The sequence below is a fragment of the Tenrec ecaudatus genome, chromosome 18, assembly GCF_050624435.1.
Source record: "Tenrec ecaudatus isolate mTenEca1 chromosome 18, mTenEca1.hap1, whole genome shotgun sequence".
Lineage (NCBI taxonomy): Eukaryota > Metazoa > Chordata > Mammalia > Afrosoricida > Tenrecidae > Tenrec > Tenrec ecaudatus.
In genome coordinates, this window is record NC_134547.1 from 22,514,773 (window position 1) to 22,539,607 (window position 24,835).

Below are 24,835 nucleotides of genomic sequence, written 5' to 3' on the forward strand. Positions count from 1 at the left end.
TGATCCCTTCAGCACCTCGTGGTCACACGGGCTGGTGTGCTTCTTCCATGTGGGCTTTATTGCTTCTGAGCCAGAAGACCGCTTGTTTACCTTCAAGTTTTTAAGACCCCAGACGCTATCTCTTTTGATAGCCGGGCACCATCTGCTTTCTTCACCACATTTAGTTGTTCACCCACTTTGTCTTCAGCGTTTGTGTCGGGAAGGTAAGCATCATAGAATGCCAATTTTTTTTCACCTCCCTGCCCCCTAGAATGCAAATTTAATAGAAGAAAGTATTATTGCATTGAGGGAGTACTTGAGTGGAGGTCCTCTACCTTAATACTAACCTTATAAATATATGCACATAGATCTATTTATAAATATATGCACCTAGATCTATTTCCCCATCCTCATGTATAAACATATTTGCATATGTACCTGTCTTTCTCTAGACCTCTGTAAATGCATCTCTGCCTCCCAGCTCTTTCCTCTATTTCCTTTGACTTCCCTCCTGTCCCACTATCATGCTCAGTCCCCACCAGGGTTTCGGCAATTCCTCTTAGTTACATTACCCTAGATCATGCCCAACCAGGCCTCCCACACCCTCCTCTCCACTGATTTGGATCGCTTGTTGTTCCCTTGTCCCTGGTTTATTAACACCACTACCTTGCCCCCCACCTCCCCGTCTCCCATGTCCCCACGGAACTAACGGTCCTGTTGTTGCCTCCTCCAATTGTTCATCCAGCCTATCTTATTTAGACAGACCTAGGGAAGTAATAACATGCACAAAAACAAGACAGAGCACAACCAAGCAACAATATACAAAAAACAACAAACCAATGACAAAAACAAAACAAGAAAGAAAAACTTGTAGTTAGTTCAAGGATCGATTGTTGGCCTTTAGGAGTGTCTTCCAGCCCAGTCTGTTGGGGCACCACGCCCTGGCCCCAAAGTACGCCTTCAGCATTTCCTTGGGGAGCTCGCCGCTCCATTCCCTTGCTGTTCTCTTGCACCCCCTTAATATTTTGCCTCAGTGTGGCGAGATCTAATCAGGTGCAATTCCCTCACTGTGTCTCCAATGTTGTCACCTGTAGGGCTTTGGGTTAGTGAGGGACATCATGTGAGGGGCCGGCCATGTGGTCCTCTCTGTCAACTGGCTGTTCTAATAGGAAACATCGATCTCCTGCCTGGTGGGCCATGATGTGCTCCACTCTCTCCTCCTCCCCCTTCATCTGCTCCCGTGTGCTCTGATCAGATATATCCCTCTTCTGAAGCTGTAGATTCAGTGCCATCCTTTGAAATAAATTCTTCTGAGGGGAGGGTCAGGTGTCCCCTTAGTAGTTGGGGTTGGGACTGGCCCCCCAGACCTCTCCACTGGTTCCTACTCCACACCGGCATGTTGCATTCACATCTTGGAGCACCTGGTTGAATCTGGTCTCTCTTTCCCTGTGGAGACACAAACAATACCCTCCCCTTGCGTGGGGTAGTGCCATGTGCCCCCACTACCCTTTTCTTTTTTATTATTATAATTTTTTTCCTTTCCCCACCTCCTTTTTAGTTGTCTACCATGTGTATCCCTGTATTTGGTCTGGTCCCTGTGATATTCCCTGGTCCTCACCCCAGGAATATATGTATACCGTAGCTTTTTCCCTATGCCCCATTTTCCTTTTTTTTTTTTTAAACTTAACCTCAGCAGCCTTTCAAGACTTTCTATATTTAAGTCTGTTTTCTCTTTTTTGCCCTCTGGGTGAGGTTGTTCTATGTGGTGGTCTCTTATTTATGCTTGATGAGTGTTGTTCTTCTGCCCTAACTGAGTCGGCAAGGATCTTTTGTAGGCCTGGGTTTCTTCTAACGTATTCTTTGAGTTTTTCCTTGTCTGGGAAGACTCTTCTCCATCTATCTTGATCGATAATTTGGCTGGTTTAGAGTATTCTTGTTTTCCTTCAATTTTTTGAATGTGTTACTCCACTCTCTCCTCTTCTTCAGTAAGAAGTTGAGAAGAGTATTCCCTGGTAGAGGTCTGCAGGATTTTTCCCAGCCTTGCTAGCTACACTGGGTAGAGCTCACATAGCTGTGTGTGGAGCAGGCGTAAATGCCCTAGGCTAAGGGAGTGGTATGTTGAGGTTAGCAGTAGAGTGTGAGAGACCAAGAAAGAGGCAAGAGGAGGAAAAAAGTTAAAAAGCAAGCCCCATGAGCCTGTGGGGGGTGGGGGACAGAGGATATAGTGAAGAAATGGAAACAAAGGAAAAATGTAGCTGAGTCCAGATCTCCCGCCAGTGGAGCTGCAAGGATTTAGTCCCTGTTCCGAGGCCCCAGTGGCAGTGGCAAGCTGTGGCTGTGTTGAGAAAAGGCCCCTGCGTAGCCCTACACGACCGAGCGGGGGACAGTGAGGAGCTGCAAGGGTCCTGTCCCTGCCCCAGGCAGGCGGGGCAAACTGTGGCTGTGTTGAGACCAAGCTGCCCTACAGGCTCCAAATGACCCCAGAGACAGTGGCGGGGCCAAGGACAAGCCCCAGCTGGCCTCCACTGATGTAAGCCAAAAGCCTCCAGCCCCTCAAAACCCCGTGGGTCTGTGCCTACTTATCTTTATGATGCTCCTCCTGTGTTCCAGCAGTGTTGAATTTCCCTCTAAGTAACTCCCCTGGGCTGAATTCTACGGAGTCCCTCTGGTATGTGTTACACCGTCGCCATCTTGCCGGAAGTCTCCTGTCAGTATTCCTTTATCCAGAAACTTCCTATCAGCCCTGTCAAATCTAGTGGGGATAAGCTAAATATTCCAATGTATATCCTATGTGACCTTTTTTCCTAGTCATTGCTCTCATGTTCTCGTTCCTCTGCCAAGAGCAGTAGAGGAACAGAAATGAAATCCTTTGAGGTAGATGGTTGATCAGTTCTTACGACTTGATGAGAGAGTGGATCCATGTGACCGCTCACAGGGACGCTCTGAACTCTTCCACCTTGATGGTTTCAATTCTGAGATAGGACTTGGTGGTAGTAGTCTCCGCCTCGGTATATGATGAGACCGCTTGCTTTGTTAGGTTAGGACTGGGGAGGGATGCGACTACATACAACAGGAGCTGAGCTCTGGGCAGCCCGAGAATGGTACAGCACTAAAGTAGTTCCCTTGTGGCTGAGCAGTATGTCCTATTCTACCATGGCATCTGAGCCATTTGGATCAGGTAAGTTCAACCAGACACAGAAGTCACAAATCATCGAAGGTTCTCACAATTGAGGAGGGCCTTAAGGATTTTGTCCCACTGAAATATTTAAGTATAGGAGATTTTTTTTGTTTTATTAATGAGTTTGTCATAAAAGGGAAAACTACATGTGAACTCTAACTCAACTTTGTCTTTGCATCCTTTTCTGAGGGAAACAACTTCAAAATTTGTTCCTTGAGGGAGAAGTGGGGAAAACTTGCTTATTGAGAATTTATGAGTCAAACATACAGCACCTCAAGGGCTAGAGGGCTTATATACAGTATTTACTTTAAAAATAATTTTTGGGAGGCTCGTACAACTCTTATCACAATCCATACATCCATCCATTGTGTCAAGCACATTTGTTCACTTGTTGCCATCATCATTCTCAGAACATTTTCTTTCTACTTAAGCCCTTGGTATCAGCTTCTCATTTTTCCCCTCCCTCCCCATCTCTCCTCCCTCCTGAACCCTTGATAATTTGTAAATTATTATTATTTTGTCATGTCTTACACTGTCCGATGTCTCTCTTCATCTACTTTTCTGTTGTCCATCCCCCAGGGAGGGGCTTATTATATACAGTATTTCATCTAATTGGAAAAATGATTAATTTTTTTCTATCTCAGACATGTTTGTACAATGAAGGCCTCCTTCCAGAGTCTGCAGGAGGTATACATAGACCTTCTGCTTCAGACACACGGATTTCCTAATTCACTGTGCTACAGGTTTCCAGCCAAGCCTGTTTGTGTGCTAATGATCCTTTTTCTTCCTGCACGATCTCCTCATCTTTTGCATTTTAAAACAGATTTTCTCTAATTTCAGTTTTATGACATGGGTTTATCTTTTCAGGGGTCAGTGATGTTCAGTGATGTTTACATAGTTTTCTCTCAGGAAGAGTGGGAATACCTGGACTTGGAACAGAAAGACTTATACAGAGATGTGATGTTGGAGAACTATAGCAACGTGGTTTCCTTGGGTAAGGTCATGTGAAATAGCAACTTTCTTTTTGTATGAGTCTGGATTCTCTAGAGAACCCAAACCAGTGAGATTTATATGTGTATATAAAGAATGAAATATATTTCAAGAAGTGGCTCACATTCTTACAAAAGCAGGTAAGTCCAGTCCAGTTCAAGTCTAGGAGTCCAATGCTAGCTGGAGGCTTTTCTTGACTCATGTAGCTGTCTGGGCTAATAAACCTGGAAGTAGGAAGGCCACAGGGTGATGGATGCAGAGGTGGAGGAATACAGGTTCAGCAAGCCAGGCTTGTGACTTCAGAGTTAAATGAATTCAAGGGTCCCAGGCAATATGGCAGAACACCGAGAGTTCCCAATCTGTAGGCAGTGTGCAAGCCGCTGGCTCAGAGCCAGAGAACACATCTGTGTGAGACAGATGCAGGCTACAGGCTAGCAAGAAGGGCCAAGCCTTCCCAGAGTGCTTAAGGGAGTTGGCCACAGTCCCATGGAAACATCCTTTCAATTGCATTTCATCCTAATCTTCTCATGACTGCTTGGCTGCAGATTCCATCGTGGAGTTGATTGGTTATATTTTGTTAGTTCACATCAAAGGGGAAGCTTCAGCTGCCAAACTGTTGCGAATCCTGGTCCAGCCAAGTTGTCATAAAACCTAACTATCACTCTCTGGAGTTCTTAGGAATGTCTCTAAAAGCCTAGCCACATTTCTACATCCTCTTCTCAAAGAAGTGGTTTTATCTTCTCTATCTTTAATGGCTTTCAAGCTTTAATAATGAAAAGGCTGAATTTGAAAGCTGAGTGATTTTTTTTAACCTAACCATTATAAAAAACAAAAGTCTGTTTGAGTTCATAATTTTTATAGATATTTGGTTATTTGTATATATGTAAGGAAAATAGGTAGACTTGTGTTCTTGAATTTTCTCTATTCCAAGAACATGTGTAATGTATGTAATGGTAAGTTCAAACAATATTTATTTATAATTCAAGAGCATATTTCTATTTTTAAATAAATTTATCCAATTTTATCTACTTTTGTGATCAAAGGTACAAGCTCAAGAACTTTTCATTTACTATCATATTTATCATAAGAAATAGCAGAAAATGTCTTCAAACAAACAAATTCACTGCCATCAAGTCAATTCAAACTCTTAGCGACCCGGTAGGACAGAGTTAGGACCACTCCTTAGGGTTTCTGAGATTGTAAATCTTTATAAATGGAGGGAGGGTGGGATCTACATGCGACCTCCTCCCCGGGGGACGGACAACAGAAAAGTAGGTGAAGGGAGACATCGGACAGGGCAAGATAGGACAAAATAATAATTTATAAATTATCAAGGGTTCATGAGGGAGAAGGGAGCGGGGAAGGAGGGGAACAAATGAGGGGCTGATGCCAGGGGCTTAAGTGGATAGCAAATGTTTTGAGAATGATGAGGGCAATGAATGTACAAATGTGCTTTACACAATTGATGTATGTATGGATTGTGATAAGAGCTGTGTGAGCCCCTAATAAAATGATTTAAAAAAAAGAAATACATCATATTAAAAAAATGTTTATAGAATCGAATGGCCTCATCTTTCAGTACGGCACAGCTGATGGATTTCAGAATTACATCCCTTTCAGTGAGCAACCCAATGTTGAACCTACTGCGCCTCTGGGGCTCCTGTAAATGCCTGAGGCAGCTTCTTTTCCTCGACAGACAACAATATCACAATAGTTATTCATATATACTGTTCTACAGGTGATGTTCTGAGGTGTGGGTTCTTTTTGTAGTTAAAGATTATATTTCCTCAAAGTGTGACTTAATGGCAGATAGCGATTTCTTTCTTTCTTTATTTTTAAAATACTTTTATTGGGGGCTCCTAACATCTCTTCTCATAATCCATGCATTCCTCCAGTGTGTCGAGCACATTTGCACATATGCCGCCATCATAATTTTCAAAGCATTCTCTTCCCACTTGAGCACCTGATATCAGCTCCCCATTTTTTACCCTCTCCCCCCCTGTTTTGAGTTTTTAATTTTTCCAACAACCATATAAAATAGCTATTATTGCTATCCCATTTTGATGGGATAATGAAGTGTGAAAGTAACTTGTCCAAGGCCACACAACTGGCATGTGGCAGAGGTAAGAACAAGCTATCTGTTTTCAGTCACAACACTTGATTCTCAAGGATACTTGAATGAGTACGAATTAAAGTAAAGCCTCTTTCCTTCTATCTTTATATGATGTGATTATCCATCATGCCCTTCTTTGTTCTAAAGATTTAGTCTGTACTTTATTACAAATCTAACCTAGACTGAATCAAAGTAATTTGTGTTTCTCCATCATCTCCCATTGCTTTCCATGGAAGCGGAAGGTTTCATTTCGAAACCAGATGTGATTTCCTTGCTGGAACAAGGGCGAGAGCCCTGGGAGAGTGTGAGGAAAGGAAGAAGGCGACACGTGGGTGAGTGCAGGCATCTGGACAAGGGGAAACCAGCCCCACGGGAAATACACCAACTACCCGGGAAGGCACATAGCCTTGTGATGTTACTTCTTAGCTGGAATACTAAAATCATTTCTGTAGCTTTTTATCGTTTTTTTTTTCATCTTTTCTGTTTTTCTCCTCTTTGAAGGAAGTGGTTTTGGGGGTTACTCTCTTTGTTCCCTATTGACAACCATTCAACTTGGTGATTTAGTTGCTTTTTTTTTTTTGCTTTTACATGAAGGTATATTCATTCTTCTATTTATTCAGCATATATCTCCTAAGTGCCCTCTCTGAACCAGTCTCTATGCTAGGCCTTATCAATCAAAGGTGGAACAAACCAATGGAGTCTCTGTTACCATGGAGTTTATATTGTAGAAAAGGACGAACCCCTCAGGACCAGCGGTGGGAGTGGCGACACCGCGAGGGAAGGGGGTGTAGAAAGGGAGAACTGATCTTGGAGATCTATGTGTGACCTCCTCTCTGGGAGATGGGCAATGGGAAGGCGGGTGAGAGGAGACGCTGGGGAGTGTAAGATAAGATATAATAATTATTTATAAACTATCAAGGGACCAGGGGTGGGATCGGGGAGGGAGAGGGATGGGGGGAAAAAAGGGAAACCGAGCTGATTCCAGGAACCCAAGTGGAAGGTGAATTATGAGAGTGACGAGTGCAACGAATGTATAAGGGTGCTTTGCTCAATTGATGTATGTATGGATTGTGATAAGAGTTGTATGAGCCCCAATAAAAAGATTTATTAAATAAAAAAGAAAAGGAAACACAGTAACTGTGAATAAATAGAAAGTATATGGTCTTGTATCTTAAAAGCTCTCTGAAGAAAGTGAAGCAGCTGGAAGGATAGAGAACTATGTGGGATAAAAAGCGTTTCGTTAAAATGGAAATAGAAATATCTTCTGCTCCTCATACCAGTTAAATGAAGGAATTCTATTCCAATTTGTTGGCATTCTGCAGCTGCGGAGCTTCCTAGGCCAGACCCCAGCAGACCTCAGACTGCCAAGGCTGCACAAAACTAAATGCCATTCGCATGTGTGTGGGCCAACCCCATGCCACTCACTTCTGACTGCTGAGTAGAAATGCATGGGTTCTCCCACCCGCCAGGATGCCAGTCCCAGGCTCCCTCGACACTGACCTCCTCACCTCCACTGGTCTCTCCGGTTCAGTCATTGCGAGAACACTGCACAGAACGCAGGAGATCTCTGTACTGTGATTACAGTCCTCATCATGGCAAATAGGATATAAATGAAGTTTGCCAATGTGGAGGTTAGCATGTCCCCAGAAGGGACATGGTACCCTCCCACAGACAGCCGTTATTTGGCTTTTGGGATGCGGGGTCTCATTACATGGGCATGGTCGAGCTCTGCTGGCAACATACATATATGGTGAGTGTCTCTGCCACAGCCTGCTCCAACCTGAATCATGTCATGAATGTAGTCTGTCGGGTGTGGAGCCCTCTTAGGTGACAGAGCTACTTCAGTCACTGGGTGAGTTTCAGTGTTACAGAGGCGATCTCCTAGGAAAGAAGATTACCACCAAATTCTCCTGGTAAAGTTAATTGGAAACCCTACAGTTAGAGAACGTTTTAAAAAGGTTATTTAACTTTTCTTGTAAAACTTCTCATAGATGAAAGACTATACAGAAGGATACACTTCACTTTGTATAAAACATTTAATCAGCAACCGAAGTTTTTTGTGGGTTACTCTAGAAGCTACTTTCGTGGATCATAGACTGTTGTTGCCGCGTTTACGGCATTCTGCTTGTGTATCTACTTTCACACTAGGGAGAAACGTGGACGTTTTGGGTTAGCTTCCACTTCTGAGGTATTTTCTTCTCTATTTGTAAACATTTGTTAAAGTTTCCATAATATATATATATTCTTTATACAAAGACCTACATTATCACTTTGTTTATTACTATCTGTTCAGATCTGGCTAAGGACATCAATTTGGGGTGAACAGTTCTTTCTTCTTTTGTATCCTTGGGGCTGATACCGTGAGCTATCCACTAGTGGATTTCTTTCCAAAAAAAGAAAGAAAACAGGCTTTACAATTTTTGGTTTTTATGTTCGTTAATTATGTGATATCGGTTGCTGTTGTTATGTACTAGCAAGTGAGTTCTGCCTCATAGCAACCCAGTGTACAACGGAACACAACACTCCTGGGTCTTGCGCTATACTCACATCATTGCTATGCTTGAGCCCGTTGTGTTTTTATTTTTTTAAATCATTTATTGGGGGCTCGAGCCTGTTGTTGTAGTCATGTTGTTGTCAGTCCATCTCATTGAATATCTTCATTATTTTCACTTACCCTCTACCAAAGCATAGTATAAACTAGGACCTGGTTCCTCCTGATATTATGTCCAAAGTGCATGAGGCGATAATATCTCAGCATCCTAGTTTAAAGGAGCATTCTGGCTGTACTTCTTCCAGTAGTTTGTTTCTTCTCCTGGCAGGCCATAGTGTATTCAGTATTCTTTGCCAGCACCATAATATAAATGCATCTAGCATTATTTTTCTTATTTATTGCCCAGCTTTCCCATGCATTAAGGACCATTAAAATGCCATAAATCCATTAAAAAGACCACAGTTTGGGTCGGGCACAGTTTCCTCGTCAAAGGGACATCTTCACTTTTCAGCACTTCACTTTCTGACGTCGTCCCTTTTTAACAGGTTATGTGCAGCACATTTGTTTAATGCAGTATGTCTTTTGATTGCTTAAGGTTTTCATGAGCATCAGTTGTAGATCCAGTAAAATTAAATCCTTAGCAACTTCAAGATCCCCTTTATCGTGATGTTGCTTATTGGTCTAGCTTTGAGGATTTTTTGTTTTCTTTGCCTTGAGGTGTATAGAAAACAAACATCCCCACAACTGGACTAGTAGACAGCATCATGATAAATACAGAAAAATTGAAATTGTCAATGATTTGATTTTACTTGGATCCATAATCCAGACCCATGAAAGCGTCGATCAGGAAGTCAGACGACATACTGCGTTGGGCAGATCTGCTGTAAAGACCTCTTTTAGGCGCTAAAGAGCAATACGACTCTGAAAGGACTAAGGTGCACCTGACCCAGGTCATTGTGTTTTTCCCTGTGAAATCTCTGCACAATGAATGAGGGGGGCCGAAGGCCTTGACACATGAGAATGATGGAATTGGTAAAGAGTATTGAATGTACCATGGACTGTCAGAACAAACAAATCTGTATTGGAAGAAGTGCAGCCAAAATGTTTGTTAGACACAAGAATACCGAGCTGAGCTTCATGCTGCATGCTTTGGATGCGTGCCTGCACCTGGAACAGGACATGCTTGGTAGAGGGTCCGCAGAAGAGGGGGAGACCCTCAGTGACACTGGCTGCAACAATGGGTGCAAATGTAGCCTGAATGGTGAGGGTAGTGTCGGACCAGGTGGGGTTGCATTCTGTTCTGCATTGGATTGCTGTGAATCCGAACCTCCTGGATGTCACTTAAAAATAGCAGAATTCCTTGTTAAATACATATGAAGTGTACTGGCTTGTAATTCGATTTAATGTCACACTGCCCTACCAAATTCTGCAATGGTTTATATTACTTTTGAGTTTTTCAATTATGTAGTCATTTATCTGTAAGTAGTTTTACTTCCTTTCTTATTCTTTTAGCTCTGATTTTTCTGTTATATTGCGTCAACTAATAATTTAAATACATGGTTAAATTGTAGTGTAAATGGTGGGCAATTGCCTTTGATTGAGGTAATAAATACGTTATCATCTGGTGGAAATAATTGTTGCAGGTTTTATTGAGCTGTGTTTTAAAATTTGGTAATGGTCTTGACATTTTTTTTTAGTTTTAAATAAGAAGTGGTTTTTTTTCTTTTTCTTTTAATATGATAAATTGGAGCAATTTATCATTCTTGAGATGAACACTCCTGAGTCTTCCATTGTGCTGTCTTGTTGGTGGTGGTGGTGCCGTCTACTTGGTCTGATTCATAGTGACCCTGTGTCCACAGAAGGAAGCACTGCTGATCTTTCTCTATCCTTGTTATGTTTGAACTTTCTTTCTCCATCCTTGTTATGTTTGAACTCATTTTGTTAGCACTGATTCGTGAATTGAGTTGTTTTCCAGTTGTGCTATAGAAATGTATCTGTTTTTATCCCTTTTGTGGTTAATTTTGGTAAATTATAGTTTCCTTAAAAATTACCTATTTCAGCATGTTTTAAAAATTCATTAATAGTAATTTTAAAGCTATATATGCTATATTAGTTTTATTCTGCCATTTCTTATATATTTCTTGCTGTTTACATTATGTTGACAATTTTAATCAATTTTTTAAAGGGACCAATTTTCGCTTTATACCTTTTCCTTATTTATTTATTTGTTTTAAAAATCATTTTATTGGGGCACTTTATAGCTCTTATAACATTTGTACATATGTTGTTATTATCATTTCCAAAACATTTTCTACTTGAGCCCTTGGTATCAGCTCTTTTTGCCCCTCACCACCACCCTCCTACCACCTTTTTCCTTTTTTTTAAATCAAATTTTGCTTTTATATGTTTTTTTCCTCCTCATGCTTCATAATTCTCAGTGGGGTTCTATTTTTTGTGTGATGAACATTATAAACCTACAGACTTTACTTTTTAAAAATCATTTTATTGGGGCTCATACAACTCTTATCACAATCCATACATACATGCATTGTGTCAAGCACATTTGTACATTTGTTGCCATGATCATTCTCAAAACATTTTCATTCTCCTTGAGCCCTTGGTATCAGCTCCTCATAACAACCCCACAGCTCCCTCCCCTCCCCTTCTTCCCTCATGAACCCTTGCTAATTTATAAATTTTTTTTTTCTTGTCTTACACTGTCCGATGTCTCCCTTCACCCACTTTTCTATTGTCCATTCCCCAGGGAGGGGGTTATATGAAATCACTGTGATCGGTTCCCCCTTTCTACCCCGCATTCTCCTCCCCTCCTGGTTTCTCTACCCTTGTTTGGCGTTTATCTGTCCTGGATCTCCTGTGTTTCCAGCTCTGATCTGTACCAGTATACATCCTCTGCTACATTTAGCATTTAGTCTATTCTTCCGTTTAGTTTGCTTTCCTCTGGTCCACGTTCAACATGTTTGTTTTGTTAGCAAGTCCTTTACACTCACCCCGTTTGTGATAGACAAGCCTGTATCTTTTTTGCTAAAAATGTTGTAAATACTTCAGTTTGGCTTAAACATATTTCTGTGTGAAAAATGATTGATATGTATTTCTAAGAAATAGAAAAGTGGTATTGCTTATGAAGGAATGGAAGGCAGAAGACCAGTAGAACATTTATAAAATAAATGAATGATATCATAATTTTAAGGGTAGATAAAGTAGGACTCTTCAGTATCTCAGTGATAAGATGGCCAGGAAAAGTACTCAGTGCTTATGTAAAGGAAGGAATGGGCAATGCAGGGAACACTGCATAGGTAACAAAGGTAAGCAATATGAGGCGGTATAGGAACATAAAATCGCCTTTTTTTATTTCCATATTTAGTGAGTGTGTTAGTCCAAGTTGACTAGAGAAAAAAATTCATAGGTACTCATATGTGTATAAGAAAAAACTTTAGGAACACAGGACCCTGCAGTTGCCTTCCAGTCTCCGGAGATCCTGTCTGCCAACACCGGGCAAATGGCCTCTCAAAACCGCGACCCAGCCGCAGCCAGTGTCGTAGCCGCCCGGAAAGGAGCCGAGCCCAGCAGGGGCACAGCCCGGGGTTCCGTGGGCAAGAGGCTACAACAGGAGCTGATGACCCTCATGATGTCTGGCGACAAAGGAATCTCTGCCTTCCCGGAATCAGACAACCTTTTCAAGTGGATAGGGACCATCCACGGAGCAGCTGGTACAGTCTATGAAGACCTGAGGTATAAGCTCTCCCTGGAGTTCCCCAGTGGCTACCCTTACAATGCACCCACAGTGAAGTTCCTCACCCCCTGCTACCACCTCAATGTGGACACTCAGGGTAACATCTGCCTGGACATCCTGAAGGACAAGAGGTCTGCCCTGTATGACGTCAGGACGATTCTCCTCTCCATCCAGAGCCTGCTGGGAGAGCCCAACATCAACAGCCCTTTGAACACACATGCTGCGGAACTCTGGAAAAACCCCACAGCCTTTAAGAAATACCTGCAGGAAACCTACTCAAAGCAAGTCTCCAGCCAAGAGCCCTGACCTTCCCTGTCCTTGTGTTCTCTTCTCTTCTGTAGCTGTCTCCTCCCTCCACCCCACTCCTTGATGTCTGTGTAGAACTCTTATCTCAAGCTGTGGTGTCATTTCTGTTGTGTTTGTTTTTTAAATTAAGTCTCCATTTGCACCCTGTGATGATTGTATTAAATAAATAACATTTGGGGTTGGTTCGGGAAAAAAATAACTTTATATAAAAGAGCAATTGTGTATTGAGAAAAAGCCCAAGCCAGGTCAAGTCCAAAAGTGCAATATTAGCCCATTTGCTCAAGTCCAGTCCATAAAGTCCTCTTCAGACTCATGTAGCTCATGCAATGATGCCAAATGCAGAATAGCACAAGCCAGTGGACAGCAAGTCTTGTGGATCCAGTGGTAGTGGAAGCATCTCAGCACTGGCACAGGTCTCCACGTGTCTCCCCCGCCTCCGAGTGTCTCAGCAGCAGGAAAGATAAGGCAGAGAGAGTGTGTCCTACCTCCAGGGAGGAAGACAAGAGTTCCCAGAATTCTCAGAAGGCCATGCCCACAAGGTGACATCAATGAGGCTGTGGCCTGAAGACAGGCTGTATTTCACCTCTTCACTCCAGTTGACAGGAGATTATGTAACTACCACAGCAAGGTAGCTCAAGTGAAAAAAGAAGGTATTTATTTAATCATTGTAGTAAGTTGTGAGAGATTATATTTGTAAGTGGGAATTAAATGAGTAAAACCTCTTATGTATTACTGGTTTAACAAAGTAAGGTAGGGGCTATTTCTCTACTTGGAGTCTAAGGGTCAAGATAATAAATGAGAAAATAATTTCAAAATTCAGAAATGTTTTCATGACAAATGTGTTGGATGGGTTGATTAGTGAAACAAATCTAGTGACATTCATATGTGTAAGAAAGAGCTAGATATAAAGGAGTAATTGGATATCAAGGAAACATCCCAGCCTAATGCAAGTCAAGTCAGTAAGTCTGAGACTAGTTGTGTTAGTCTGGGTAGATTAGAGAAACAAATGCATAGAAACTCATATGTGTATAAGAGTTTTATGTAAAGGGTAATTGTATGTTAAGACCCAGTCTAGTCCAAACCCATAAGTCTGATATTAGCCCATATGTCCAATACCAATCTATAAAGCCCTCTTCAGACCCATGAAACACATGCACTGATGCTGAATACTAGACGATCACAGGTAAGTGGGTAGAAAGTCTTTGGATCCAGTCAGTGGTGGTGAAAGCATCTCAGCGCTGGCAGAAGTCTCCACGCGGCTTCTCTAGCACTCAGCTGCATTAGGGTAGGCCCATGTGGCTTCTCCTCAGGGATGCCTTGCAAGGAATCAGCCTTGTCCATAGAGTCTCCAAGGGAGTGGGTGAAGAGAGAAAATGTCTCCTGCTTCCAAGGAGGTAAATACAGGAGTTTCCAAAATTCTCAGGAGAAGGCCATGCACACACAGAGGCCTCATTGGCTATGATCCGATTGACAGACTAGACTTCACGCCTTCACTTTTAATCCTATCAAGTCCCAAATTGACACCAGATTATGTAACTACACTAGTCCATAAATTCCTCTTCAGACTCACAGCTACATGCAGTGATGGAAAATGCAGGAAGCTCACAGGCCGGTGGGTGCAGAGCCTTGTGGATCCAGTGGCTCTGGCAGGTCTCAACAGCCATGGCTCTCCAACGGGAAGGTGGAGGCAGAGAGCAGCCCACCTTCAGAGGCATTTATCTTGGCACCTCCAAATGAGATCATCAAGCTGCAACCAGATCCACAGGCTAAACTCTACCCCTTCACTTTCATCTCTTCAAGTTGACACAAAATTACATAGCAACCACAACAAAGAATAGAGAAAAACAACAGAGATTTAGATATTATCAATAGGGTCAGGCTTAAATGAAATTAAGGATGCAAAGTCAGCCATGTAAGAGCCCAGTCAGTGTCTGTAGGAGATAGAGAAGTCTAAAAATTTCTAAGAAATGGTAATAAGTTGGGGAATGCTCTCAGATCCAAAAGGAGGTCCTTCCAGTTAGCAGGGAAGGGAACAGTGGTTTGAGATGATGTCGTAAACAGAAGCCTTGTTGAACATGGTGTGTTGTTTCTTCCTAAGAATAAAGTGATATTATCAAAGAAATTTAAGTAGTGTTTCACAGTCTGATCTCCATCAGAATAATTGTATTGAGAGTTAAATATAGGACTTCCCAGGACTCTAGAATCTGTTCCAGGTAGTCTGAATGTTATCTAAACATCAGTAACTGTTAATAAACCTTCTACATTTTCAATTTTGGTATTTAACTTATTTCCAATGTCCTTAAGTGAACTGTCATCATTCCCATGTTTGTTTCAAATTGCATAACAGTATTTTGTGTTTTATTTGGATATTAATTAGCTTTTATATCATAGAAATTTTACTTCTTTTAGAACAGTAAAAAATTAAAAGTCGTATATGTTTATTCTTTTGTGTACTTTCAGATTTGGAGACCAGGTGTGAGACCAAGAAGTTATTTTCAGAAAATGATATTTATGAAATCAATTTGTCACAGTGGAAGATAATGGAAAGAATGAAAAATCATGGCCTTAAAGGCCTTGTCTTTCAAAAGAATTGGGAATATAAAAGCAAATTTGAAGGACAAGAGGAACCTCAAGAAGAATATTTCAATCAAGTGAAAATCACATCTGAAAAAGTTTCCTCTTACCAGAAACGCAAATCTCTTATTCCACAACAGAGAGTTGATTTTGTGGAGAAACCCCATGAATGCCAGGAATGTGGGAAGGCCTTTAGAGTCCGGCAACAACTTACTTTCCATCACCGAATCCATACCGGGGAGAAACCCTATGAGTGTACAGAGTGTGGGATGGTCTTTAGGCAGACTGCACACCTGACTCGACATCAGAGACTTCATTCTGGTGAAAAACTCCACAGATGTAAAGAATGTGGAGAGTCTTTCATATGTGGCCCAGACCTTAGAGCACATCAGAAAACTCATACTGGTGAGAAGCCCTTTGACTGTAAAGAATGCGGAAAGGCCTTTAAAGTCCGAGGACAGCTCACCCTCCACCAGAGGATTCACACTGGGGAGAAGCCCTATGTATGTAAAGAATGCGGGAAAGCCTTTAGACAGTATGCACACCTGACTCGACATCAGAAACTCAATATTGCTGACAAACTTTATGAATGTAAAGAATGTGGGGAAGCCTTTTTGTGTGGTTCAGGCCTTAGAGCACATCATAAAATTCATACTGGGGAGAAACCCTATGAGTGTAAGGAATGTGGGAAGGCCTTCAGAGTGCGCCAGCAGCTAACGCTTCATCACAGAATCCACACTGGGGAGAAGCCTTACGAATGTAAGGAATGTGGAAAGACCTTCAGCCGGGGTTATCATCTTATTCTTCATCACAGAATCCACACTGGGGAGAAGCCTTACGAATGTAAGGAATGCTGGAAGGCCTTCAGCCGTTACTCTCAGCTGATTTCACATCAGAGCGTTCATATTGGCGTTAAACCCTATGACTGTAAAGAATGCGGGAAGGCCTTTAGACTGCTCTCGCAGCTGACTCAACATCAGAGTATTCATATTGGTGAGAAGCCCTATAAGTGTAAGGAATGCGGGAAAGCCTTTAGGTTAAGACAGAAACTCACTTTACACCAGAGCATTCACACTGGCGAGAAACCCTTTGAATGTAAAGAATGTAGGAAGGCCTTTAGACTTAATTCCTCGCTTATTCAGCATCTGAGAATTCATTCTGGTGAGAAACCTTATGAATGTAAGGAGTGTAAGAAGGCCTTTAGACAACATTCGCATCTTACCCATCATCTGAAAATTCATAATGTAAAACTGTAAGACTTCTTAATCCTGTTTTATAGAACATTCTGTGAATGTAGAAACTTTTTGCTTCACATATACAAGTGATTTATCATAAAAGACCATGCCAAAAATGTACTAATGTATTCCACTTTCAACCTAATAAATTTCAGCATATGGATTTCTTTAAAAATTTTTATTGTGATTGAATGAAGTTTTACAGAGCAAATTAGTTTTTTTTTTTTTTTTTTGTTCAAGGATTGTTGGTCTTTAGGAGTGTTTTCCAGGCCAGTCTGTTGGAGTACCATGCCTTGGCCCCAAAGTCCACCTTCAGCATTCACTGGGGACTTGCTGCTCCATTCCCTTGCTGTTCTGTTGCACCCCCTCAGTGTGAGATGGGATGCAAATTAGTTTTCTAATCAACAATGTTCACATTTCTTTGTGGCATTGATTATAATCCCTACAATGCAACAGTCCTCTTTATATTTGTTTGTCCCTGTGTTTACCATTTCCCTTGCCCATCTGTCTTATTCCTTCATGCCTTCTATGTTTTATCCCTGCCCAAATTCTGCCCTGTGCTATTGTTCTAAGGAGTACATACTTCCCGAGTGTTAGTGTTTTTCTTAAAGTTCTATTGTTTGGCAGGAAGTTGAGCCACTGGAGTAAGTTCAGTTCCAGACTTAAAAGTGTGTCTTTAAGATTAGTTCATTCATTCATTCTCTCTTTTTTATTATTAATCATTTTATTGGGGGCTCATAATCCATATATCCATCCATTGTGTCAAGCACATGTGTACATCCGGTGCCATCATCATTTTCAAAACATTTTCTATTTGAGCCCTTGGTATCAGCTTCTCGACCCTCGCTCCTTCATGAACCCTTGATAATTTATAAATTATTATTTTTTCATGTCTTACACTGATGTCTCTAATTCTAGTAATTTTGGAAAAACATTTCTATTTCTTACTTGTGTTATACAAAGATCAGCTTAAAAATATTGTGAAGTAATAGAAATATTTATTAAACAAAAATATTAAAATATGATGCTATTGTTTCTTGACATATCCTCCATCAAAGTCTCTCCTTATAACTCTATGACTTTACTATAATCTATATATCTTAACCGTACAATTGCGCTTACTGAACCCATGATTAGTTGTGGGGGGCTGGCTACCCACACATATTATAAATCTTTTGAAAATTCATATTCTTTTGGACATAATGCCTTTAAAATACCTTCTTCCACCCTTTACTGAAGTTCAAATGTTTTCATTAAATTATTCTTCATTAAAATACACTGAAAAACTACATTAAAAATTAATGCAGAGAAGAAAACCTATGTATTATGATTGGAGATTTTGAAGGCACAAATGTTAAAGAATTACAGTTGTGTTAGCTGCCATCAAGCTGGTTTCAACTCAGAGCAGTGGCTCTGGAAACAGAAAGAAATGCTGCCCAGGGCTGAGTCATCATCAACAGTTGTTCTAATATTTGAGCTCAGCTATGCAGCCACTGGGTCAATCTAGTCGAAGGTTGCTTTTTGCTGCCCCTCTACCAAGCACGATGTCCTCCAGGGAGCAGTGTCTTCTGACAACATGTCCAAAGTATGTGAAAGGAGCGTTCTTGCTGTACCTTTTCCAAGTTAGTTTGGCCCCTCAGCAGTCCTTGGTTCTCTGTCAATATTACTTGCAAGCAGCATAATTCAAATGCACATGTTCTTCAGACTTCCTTATTCAGTGTCCAACTTTCACATGGATATGAAGCTGTGGAAAATCCCATTTCATGGGTCAGCGCACCTTAACCCTCAAAGTAATATCTTTGCTTTTCAACACTGTAAAGAGGTCTAAAGCAACAGATTTACCCAATGTAAGGCTTGTTTGGTCTTTTGACTGCTGTTTCATGAGCATTTTTTGTAGATCCAAACAAGACTAAATCCTTGCAACTTAGATCTTCATTTGCCATGATGTTACCTGTTAGTTCAGTTGTGACGATTTTAGTTTTCTTTACATTGAATTGTAGTCCATACTGAGGCTGCAATCCTTGATCTTCATCACCAAGAGAGTGCTTCAAGCCCTCGCTTTCAGTAAGCAAGGTTATGCCATCTGCATCTTGCAGATTGTTAATAAGCCTGCCAGTCCTGATGCTGCATTTTTTCATTCTTCTTCATATAATCCAGTTTCTGTATTTGTTCTGCATACATATTGAATATGGTGAGATACTTATAATAATTAAGAGTGTGTGAAGCAATTTTCTCATAAGTATAATCTATTAGGTTTGCTGCAAATATAAACAGGCCAGGCCAGAGAGAAGGAGAAGGAGATGTTTATTCTGCACTCTCAGGTGAGATTCACTGGTCCAAGAGTGGGGGCCAGTGAAGTCGCGCCTATCTGTGGTGAAAAACAAGTTTTTAAGCTGGTCAGGAGGGCAAATAAGGGAGGGGTCGGGCTGTAGCTGCAGGGGCTTACGCCATCTCCATCTGAATCCCAAGGTGGGGTGGTGTCTTGATCATTCCGCATGATTCCTAGGAGATAACTCATTGTCCTGGAGCCCTTTTGAAGCTAGCCATTTCAGTCCAGTAAGGGCAGGACAGGCTGTTCCTTGTGGCTATGACCCAATTGCTGGTCTTTTTTATGACAATGGGGCAACACTAGTCTGGCTGCTTCCTGCTGGACTGGGGCAGTGAGGAGTTAAAGGGTAGAATGCACTGGGTCAGGTTCAGTTGGCAGGGGCTGTAAGGGTGTAAAGCTGGTTGACAGTATGTCCTGTGTTAGGATTCTCTAGAGAGACAAAACCAGATTGCTGATAATTATATATATATATGTATATGTATATAAAGATATATAACAAGAAATGAACTATTATATACAGATAGATATATAATACAGGAAATGAACTCTTAAATTATAAAACAGTACAAATGGCTCAGTGCAACTCACTCCTGTGAGAGAGTTGTGAGACACAGGCAATCCTTCAAGTCTTGAGGGCCGCCAGGTAGTCTTCTAGAGATTTAGGCTATCCCAGCACAGGCAGCAAACAGCAAGGCAGGTCACCAACAGTCAGTCCCCAACTCCAGAGATGTGCATTCCAATTTTCTGGCAAGGCAGGTCTTAAAGGGCCTCAAATTACAGCGACCCAGTCCATGGGTTAGGTGTCCCACAGGTAGGGTAGCTTGCAAATTGAGGCACAGAACAAGCAAGGCAACCGTACACTGGTCCGATGATCAAAGAGTGAGAGACGAAAAGCAAGGCTCACCAAGCCATTTATCTCTCTGCCCTGCAATTAATACCACATGTGTTTATCAGCCAGGCTGACACAATAAACTATCTCATGTCCCTTACCCTATTCTGAAGAAATTTGAGAAACGGGCTATTCATAATTAGAAACATAACCGCAAGTGGCCCAATTAAAGGAAGGATCCAGGTTAAAAGAGGGGTTGGGAACCAAGAGAATAGTGTGGCATTTTCTCCCCAGCAGTTTTTAAGATCTTCAGCCAATTTGGTGAGGGTCTCTATGTTTTGTTCTACGAGCCCTGATTCATTACATTAACATAATAGCACTCCACTTAGAAACAGGCAGGTGCCACCCTTTTCTGCAGGTAGGAGATCTAAGCCCTTCGGTTCTGGAGGGCTACCTTCACTAGGGAAGTGAGCTGTCGCTGGAGAGACCGAGGGGGGTTCCATAGCCAGCTGGAGCTTCTCCTCCTGGATCATGCTGTGGCCTAAATCCCCACCAGCGAAACCTGATGCCGTGACTGAAGAGGCTAAGCTAAGACCCACCAATACGGGCAAGAAGGCAGCCCTTTTTTGGCGGGAGACTGTGGCTGGGCTCAGCAACCATGCAAGTTCATCCTCTCTGAAGAGAGTGAGCTGGGAAACTATGGTGGTAGCGAAACACGGGCTGGAGTAAGAGGAATGAAGATATTTGGTGAGAGTGCCATTACACCAAAATAGGTCCCCATGGGGCATACACTGTGGATGACACAGTGGTGTTGGAAACACACTGGGACTCCAGTGATGGGCTGGGTGTGGTGGTCTGAAAACATGCATGAAAAGGAACAGATTGGCTAGCCTTCTGTTCCCATAGAGGGATGTTAGGGAGTGGATGTGCACAATCTATCTCTGGGCAGGTGGTTAGAGTGGAAAAATTCGTTGGGACGGCAGCCAACAGAGGCCGGTTCAGAGAGGCACATAGAAAGAAAGCAATGGGAAAGGTTTCCTAAAGAAGAGGTTGCATTTTAAAAAAGAAATAGTATGTTGAATTATTTGTAACCATGATGTGGGTGCTACTCGGTGGGGGGCCTGGGAAAGCTGGCTCTGCAGTGCTTGCTCAGCCTCTAGGTTATCTGCTGATACTTGAACCAGGGTGTCAGCTGACAGGACATATTCCCGGCTTGTGCTCAAGGAATGCTTTGCGTAAGAGGAGTCTGTCGTGGTGGCATAATAAAACTTCCCTTGGCACCCATCTCTGATCCCATGGGTCCATGATGGTGATGGTGGCATTGTAATTAGAGCTAGAACTGGAGTGGGAAAACCGAATGTGCTTTGAGGGGTCAGTTCCCCATCCCAGTATTTCCACATGGTGGGTTGAACAAGACCAGTACTGGCACCCACCATATTCAGGCCAGCCTTTTCAGTTTGATCAAAAAGGAAACGTACCTCACCTCCCAATATGATCGCTGAAGACAAATGGGTGCATAAGCAAATGTGGTGAAGAAAACTGATTGATGATGCCCGGCTATCAAAAGATATACCATCTGGGGTCTTAAAGACTTGAAAGTAAACAAGTGGCCATCTAGCTCAGAAGCAACAAAGCCCACATGGAAGAAGCACACCAGCCTGTGCAATCACGAGGTGTCGAAGGGATGAGTTATCAGGCATCAAAGAACAAAAAATTATATCATTGTGAATGAGGGGAGTGCAGATTGGGTACCCAAAGCCCATCTGTAGGCAATTGGACATCCCTTTATGGAAGGGTTTTGGGGAGGAGACAAGCCAGTCAGGGTGCAGTGTAGCAAGGATGAAGCATACAGCTTTCTTCTAGTTCCTAAATGCTTTCTCCCCCGTCCCCAACTATCATGATCCCAATTCTACCTTACAAATTTTGCTAAACCAGAGGATGTACACTGGTAGAGATAGGAACTGAAAACACAGGGAATCCAGGATGGGTGATCCCTTCAGGACCAGTGGTGAGAGTGGTGATACCAGGAGGGTGGAGGGAGGGTGGGGTAGAAAGGGGGAACTGATTACAAGGTTCTACATATAACCTCCGCCCTGGGGGACGGACAACATAAAAGTGGGTGAAGAGAGACGTCGGACAGTGTAAGATATGCCAAAATAATAATTTATAAATTATCAAGGGTTCATGGGGGAGGGAGAGGGAAAAATGAGGAGCTGGTGCCAGGGGCGTAAGCGGAGAGCAAATGTTTTGAGAATGATGACAACGAATGTACAAACATGTTTTACACAATTGATGTACGTATGGATTGTGATAAGAGTTGTATGATCCCCCAATAACTGATTAAAAAACATACCATGGTCCTTCACATAATATCCACTGACATAATGTTTGAGAGAGGGATGGTTAAAGCAATGGTACACCAGTTTGGGGGCAATCCTTGGTTCCAATTAGACGGGTGATGAGGTTGTTTTGTTTCTGGTAAGTTTTTTTTTTACCTTGAATCTCCACACATAGGTAGGATGGAAGGCCCTACAAGAGGCAAGAGTAGGCAATTTAGTAAAACGAAGGTAGTGGGCCCCATGACTTGGCTGAGTATAGGGGGTCATGGCTGGAAGCTGCCTGATTGACCTGGCTGAGATCGTGCCAATTGGGGTCTCCGAGTACCTTAACTGCCAATGGGGGTAGTAAGGATTACTGTATAAGGTCCTTTCCGCTTTGGCTGGAGGGCTGTGGCCACAGTTCCTTCAGAAGGACTGCGTCCCCTGGGCTCACAGTGATCGAGGAGTCAGGTTGCTCAGGGTCAGCGCTGGGCAGGCACCAGCCAGAATGTTCCTGAAGAAGCTGCCTTAAAAGAGAAAGGTAAGGTAGGTAAGGGGTTAAAGGAGGAGCCAGTGTTGGCAGGTTATGGTTAAGGAGGAAGGCCTACCACACATTAACTCAAAAGGGCTTAAAAAGGTAGGAGAGCGGGGAACTGCACAAATGCGCGCTAAGGCTAGGGGTAGCAGATCCACTGAGGACTTGCGGAGTTCTAATGACAGTTTTGACAGATGGCTTTCTATGATGCCATACATGCCCTCCACTTTTCCGGAAGACTGCAGCCAATATGGTCTATGAAGCTTCACTTTAATGTCCAGGGCAAAAGAAACCTATTGGATGATTTTGGAGACAAAGCCCGGCCCGCTGTCTGATGGAGTTGGGGAGGCCCAAACTGGGAATGATATTGTTAATGATCCTGTTGGTGACTGTGTCACTTCTCACATCAAGTTGGGAAGGCTTCTACCCAGCCTGTAAAGGCATCAACTATGGTAAGAAGAAACTTAATGCCCTTATGTGTTGGCACATGGGAGAAGTCAATCTGCCAGTCCTGACCCAGCACTTGACCCTGCCTTTGGTGAGACAGGCTTAAAACCTTAAGTGTTTATAGCCTTGCAGATCAGGCACGAGGAGCTTACAGTTTGGGTGGACTGGGCTAAAGAAGGGGAATACAAAATTGGCTGCAAGAAATGAGTTAAGGCTCGGGCCCCAATATGGAGGGAGGGTGGATTTGCTGGAGAATATCCAAGCTCTGTAAGTAGGGCAGAGCTAGCTTGCTTTGAATTATGATCCACCCTTCTGGTGTGGCCTTGCCTCCTTTGCTTATGAGGGAAGGTTGTTCCTGAGACGTGTATGAGGACTGGATGTCAGGTACAGTTAAGAACATCAGGCTTTGTGGGGTTTTTAGACAGGCTTCTCACTATAGCATCTGCCTTATGGCCTTGTGTGACTGTGGAGTTGTCAGTCTGATGACCTGAAACAGATGATAGCCACTTGAGCGGGCAGTTGAAGGGCTTCTAAAAGGCGAGAATTTAATTTACTGTTGACCATGGCAGACCTGTTAGTAGAACGAAATCCCCTTTCTTTCGAAATGGCAGCACGACAGTGGGCAATGAGAAAGGCAGACTTGGAGTCAGTGTAATGTTGGCTGATTTCCCTTTGACTAAGTGGAGTGCCCTGGTGAGGGCACCAAGTTCAGCCTTTTGAGAGGTGGTGCCTTCGGGAAGACGCATGGCCTCCCATGTTTTATTTGGTGAAACAACCGTGTATGTGGCTTGTCTGTGCCCTTGGGGATCCACGTAAGAACTACCATGGACAGAGTGAAGTCAGGATTAGGTAAAGGCTGATCCAGGAGGTCAGGTCAGTGCATGGTGAGATCTTTAATGACCAGTGGGCATGAATGGTCATAGGAGGCAGTAGAAGTACTGGGGAGGAGAGTAGCTGGATTAAGGGAGGAGATTGGTGCAGGCCTAAATCAGGATTTTCAAGAAAGAGCAAATGGATTGCTTGCATCCTGCCCAAGGGAGTACGGAGAGGAAACGATGTGACAATAAGTCCTGGAGCCTGCGGGGAGAGAACGTCTGAAGGGGCTGTCTGAGGATGATTTTAAGGGCTTCCTTGGTAAGGGCAGCGGTGGCGCCAGGGCACTGAGACGGGATTGCCACCCCCGGACTCTACTGGAGAGTATGTAGGTCCAAGAGGCTGGGTGAGGACTCTGATCGCCTTGCTCTACTTCTGGTTAGTTAGAAAAAGAAAGGGTTTATCAGGGTTTGGTAAACAGTGGTGGGGATTGTAAAGATGCTTCTTGGAACTTTTTAAAGGTCACCACTAACACCTGCGGGGAGTCCAAAGGCTGGGAATTGCCTTTGCCGCATTGTAAAACGGTGTAGCTATAAACCAGAAGTTACTTAAGTCGGTTAGAATATTGAAATCAAAAGACCCTTGTTTGGGCCACTTAGACCGCGGTTATCCAAATTAAACTGGGGCCACTCGACCATGGAAAAATGATGAGCTCATCGGAAGAATGTCAGGCACCAGCCTGTTTAGTGAGGTTGGCCAGGAGGCACCCTAGCAGAGTCTGGGGGTCAATTTTATCATTTTGATTTCCCAGGGCTAATCTCCGGAGACCAATAGTCGAGGCTAAATGACCAGTAGTTTACCGTTGGCTATGGATGGAGAAAGGAGGGAGGGTTGATGGGGACGTCTCCACTGCCACCCTGGGTCGGACAGGGAAACGGAGGGCAATC

The 24,835-nt window shown here is 42.9% G+C and overlaps 1 protein-coding gene and 1 pseudogene across 1 annotated transcript in view; both read left to right on the forward strand.

The window, feature by feature from the left end:
- LOC142431670 (uncharacterized) overlaps positions 1-17,568 on the forward strand; it is a 58,493-nt gene extending 40,925 nt beyond the window's left edge. The window contains exons 8-10 of the mRNA XM_075536684.1: positions 4,025-4,151; positions 6,497-6,592; positions 15,269-17,568. Coding sequence (XP_075392799.1) covers positions 4,025-4,151; positions 6,497-6,592; positions 15,269-16,638 — 1,593 coding nt within the window. The 3' untranslated portion in view covers positions 16,639-17,568. The remainder of the gene's footprint in view (positions 1-4,024; positions 4,152-6,496; positions 6,593-15,268) is intronic.
- LOC142432081 (ubiquitin-conjugating enzyme E2 C pseudogene) lies at positions 10,818-15,145 on the forward strand (annotated as a pseudogene).
- Positions 17,569-24,835: the final 7,267 nt, after the last annotated feature.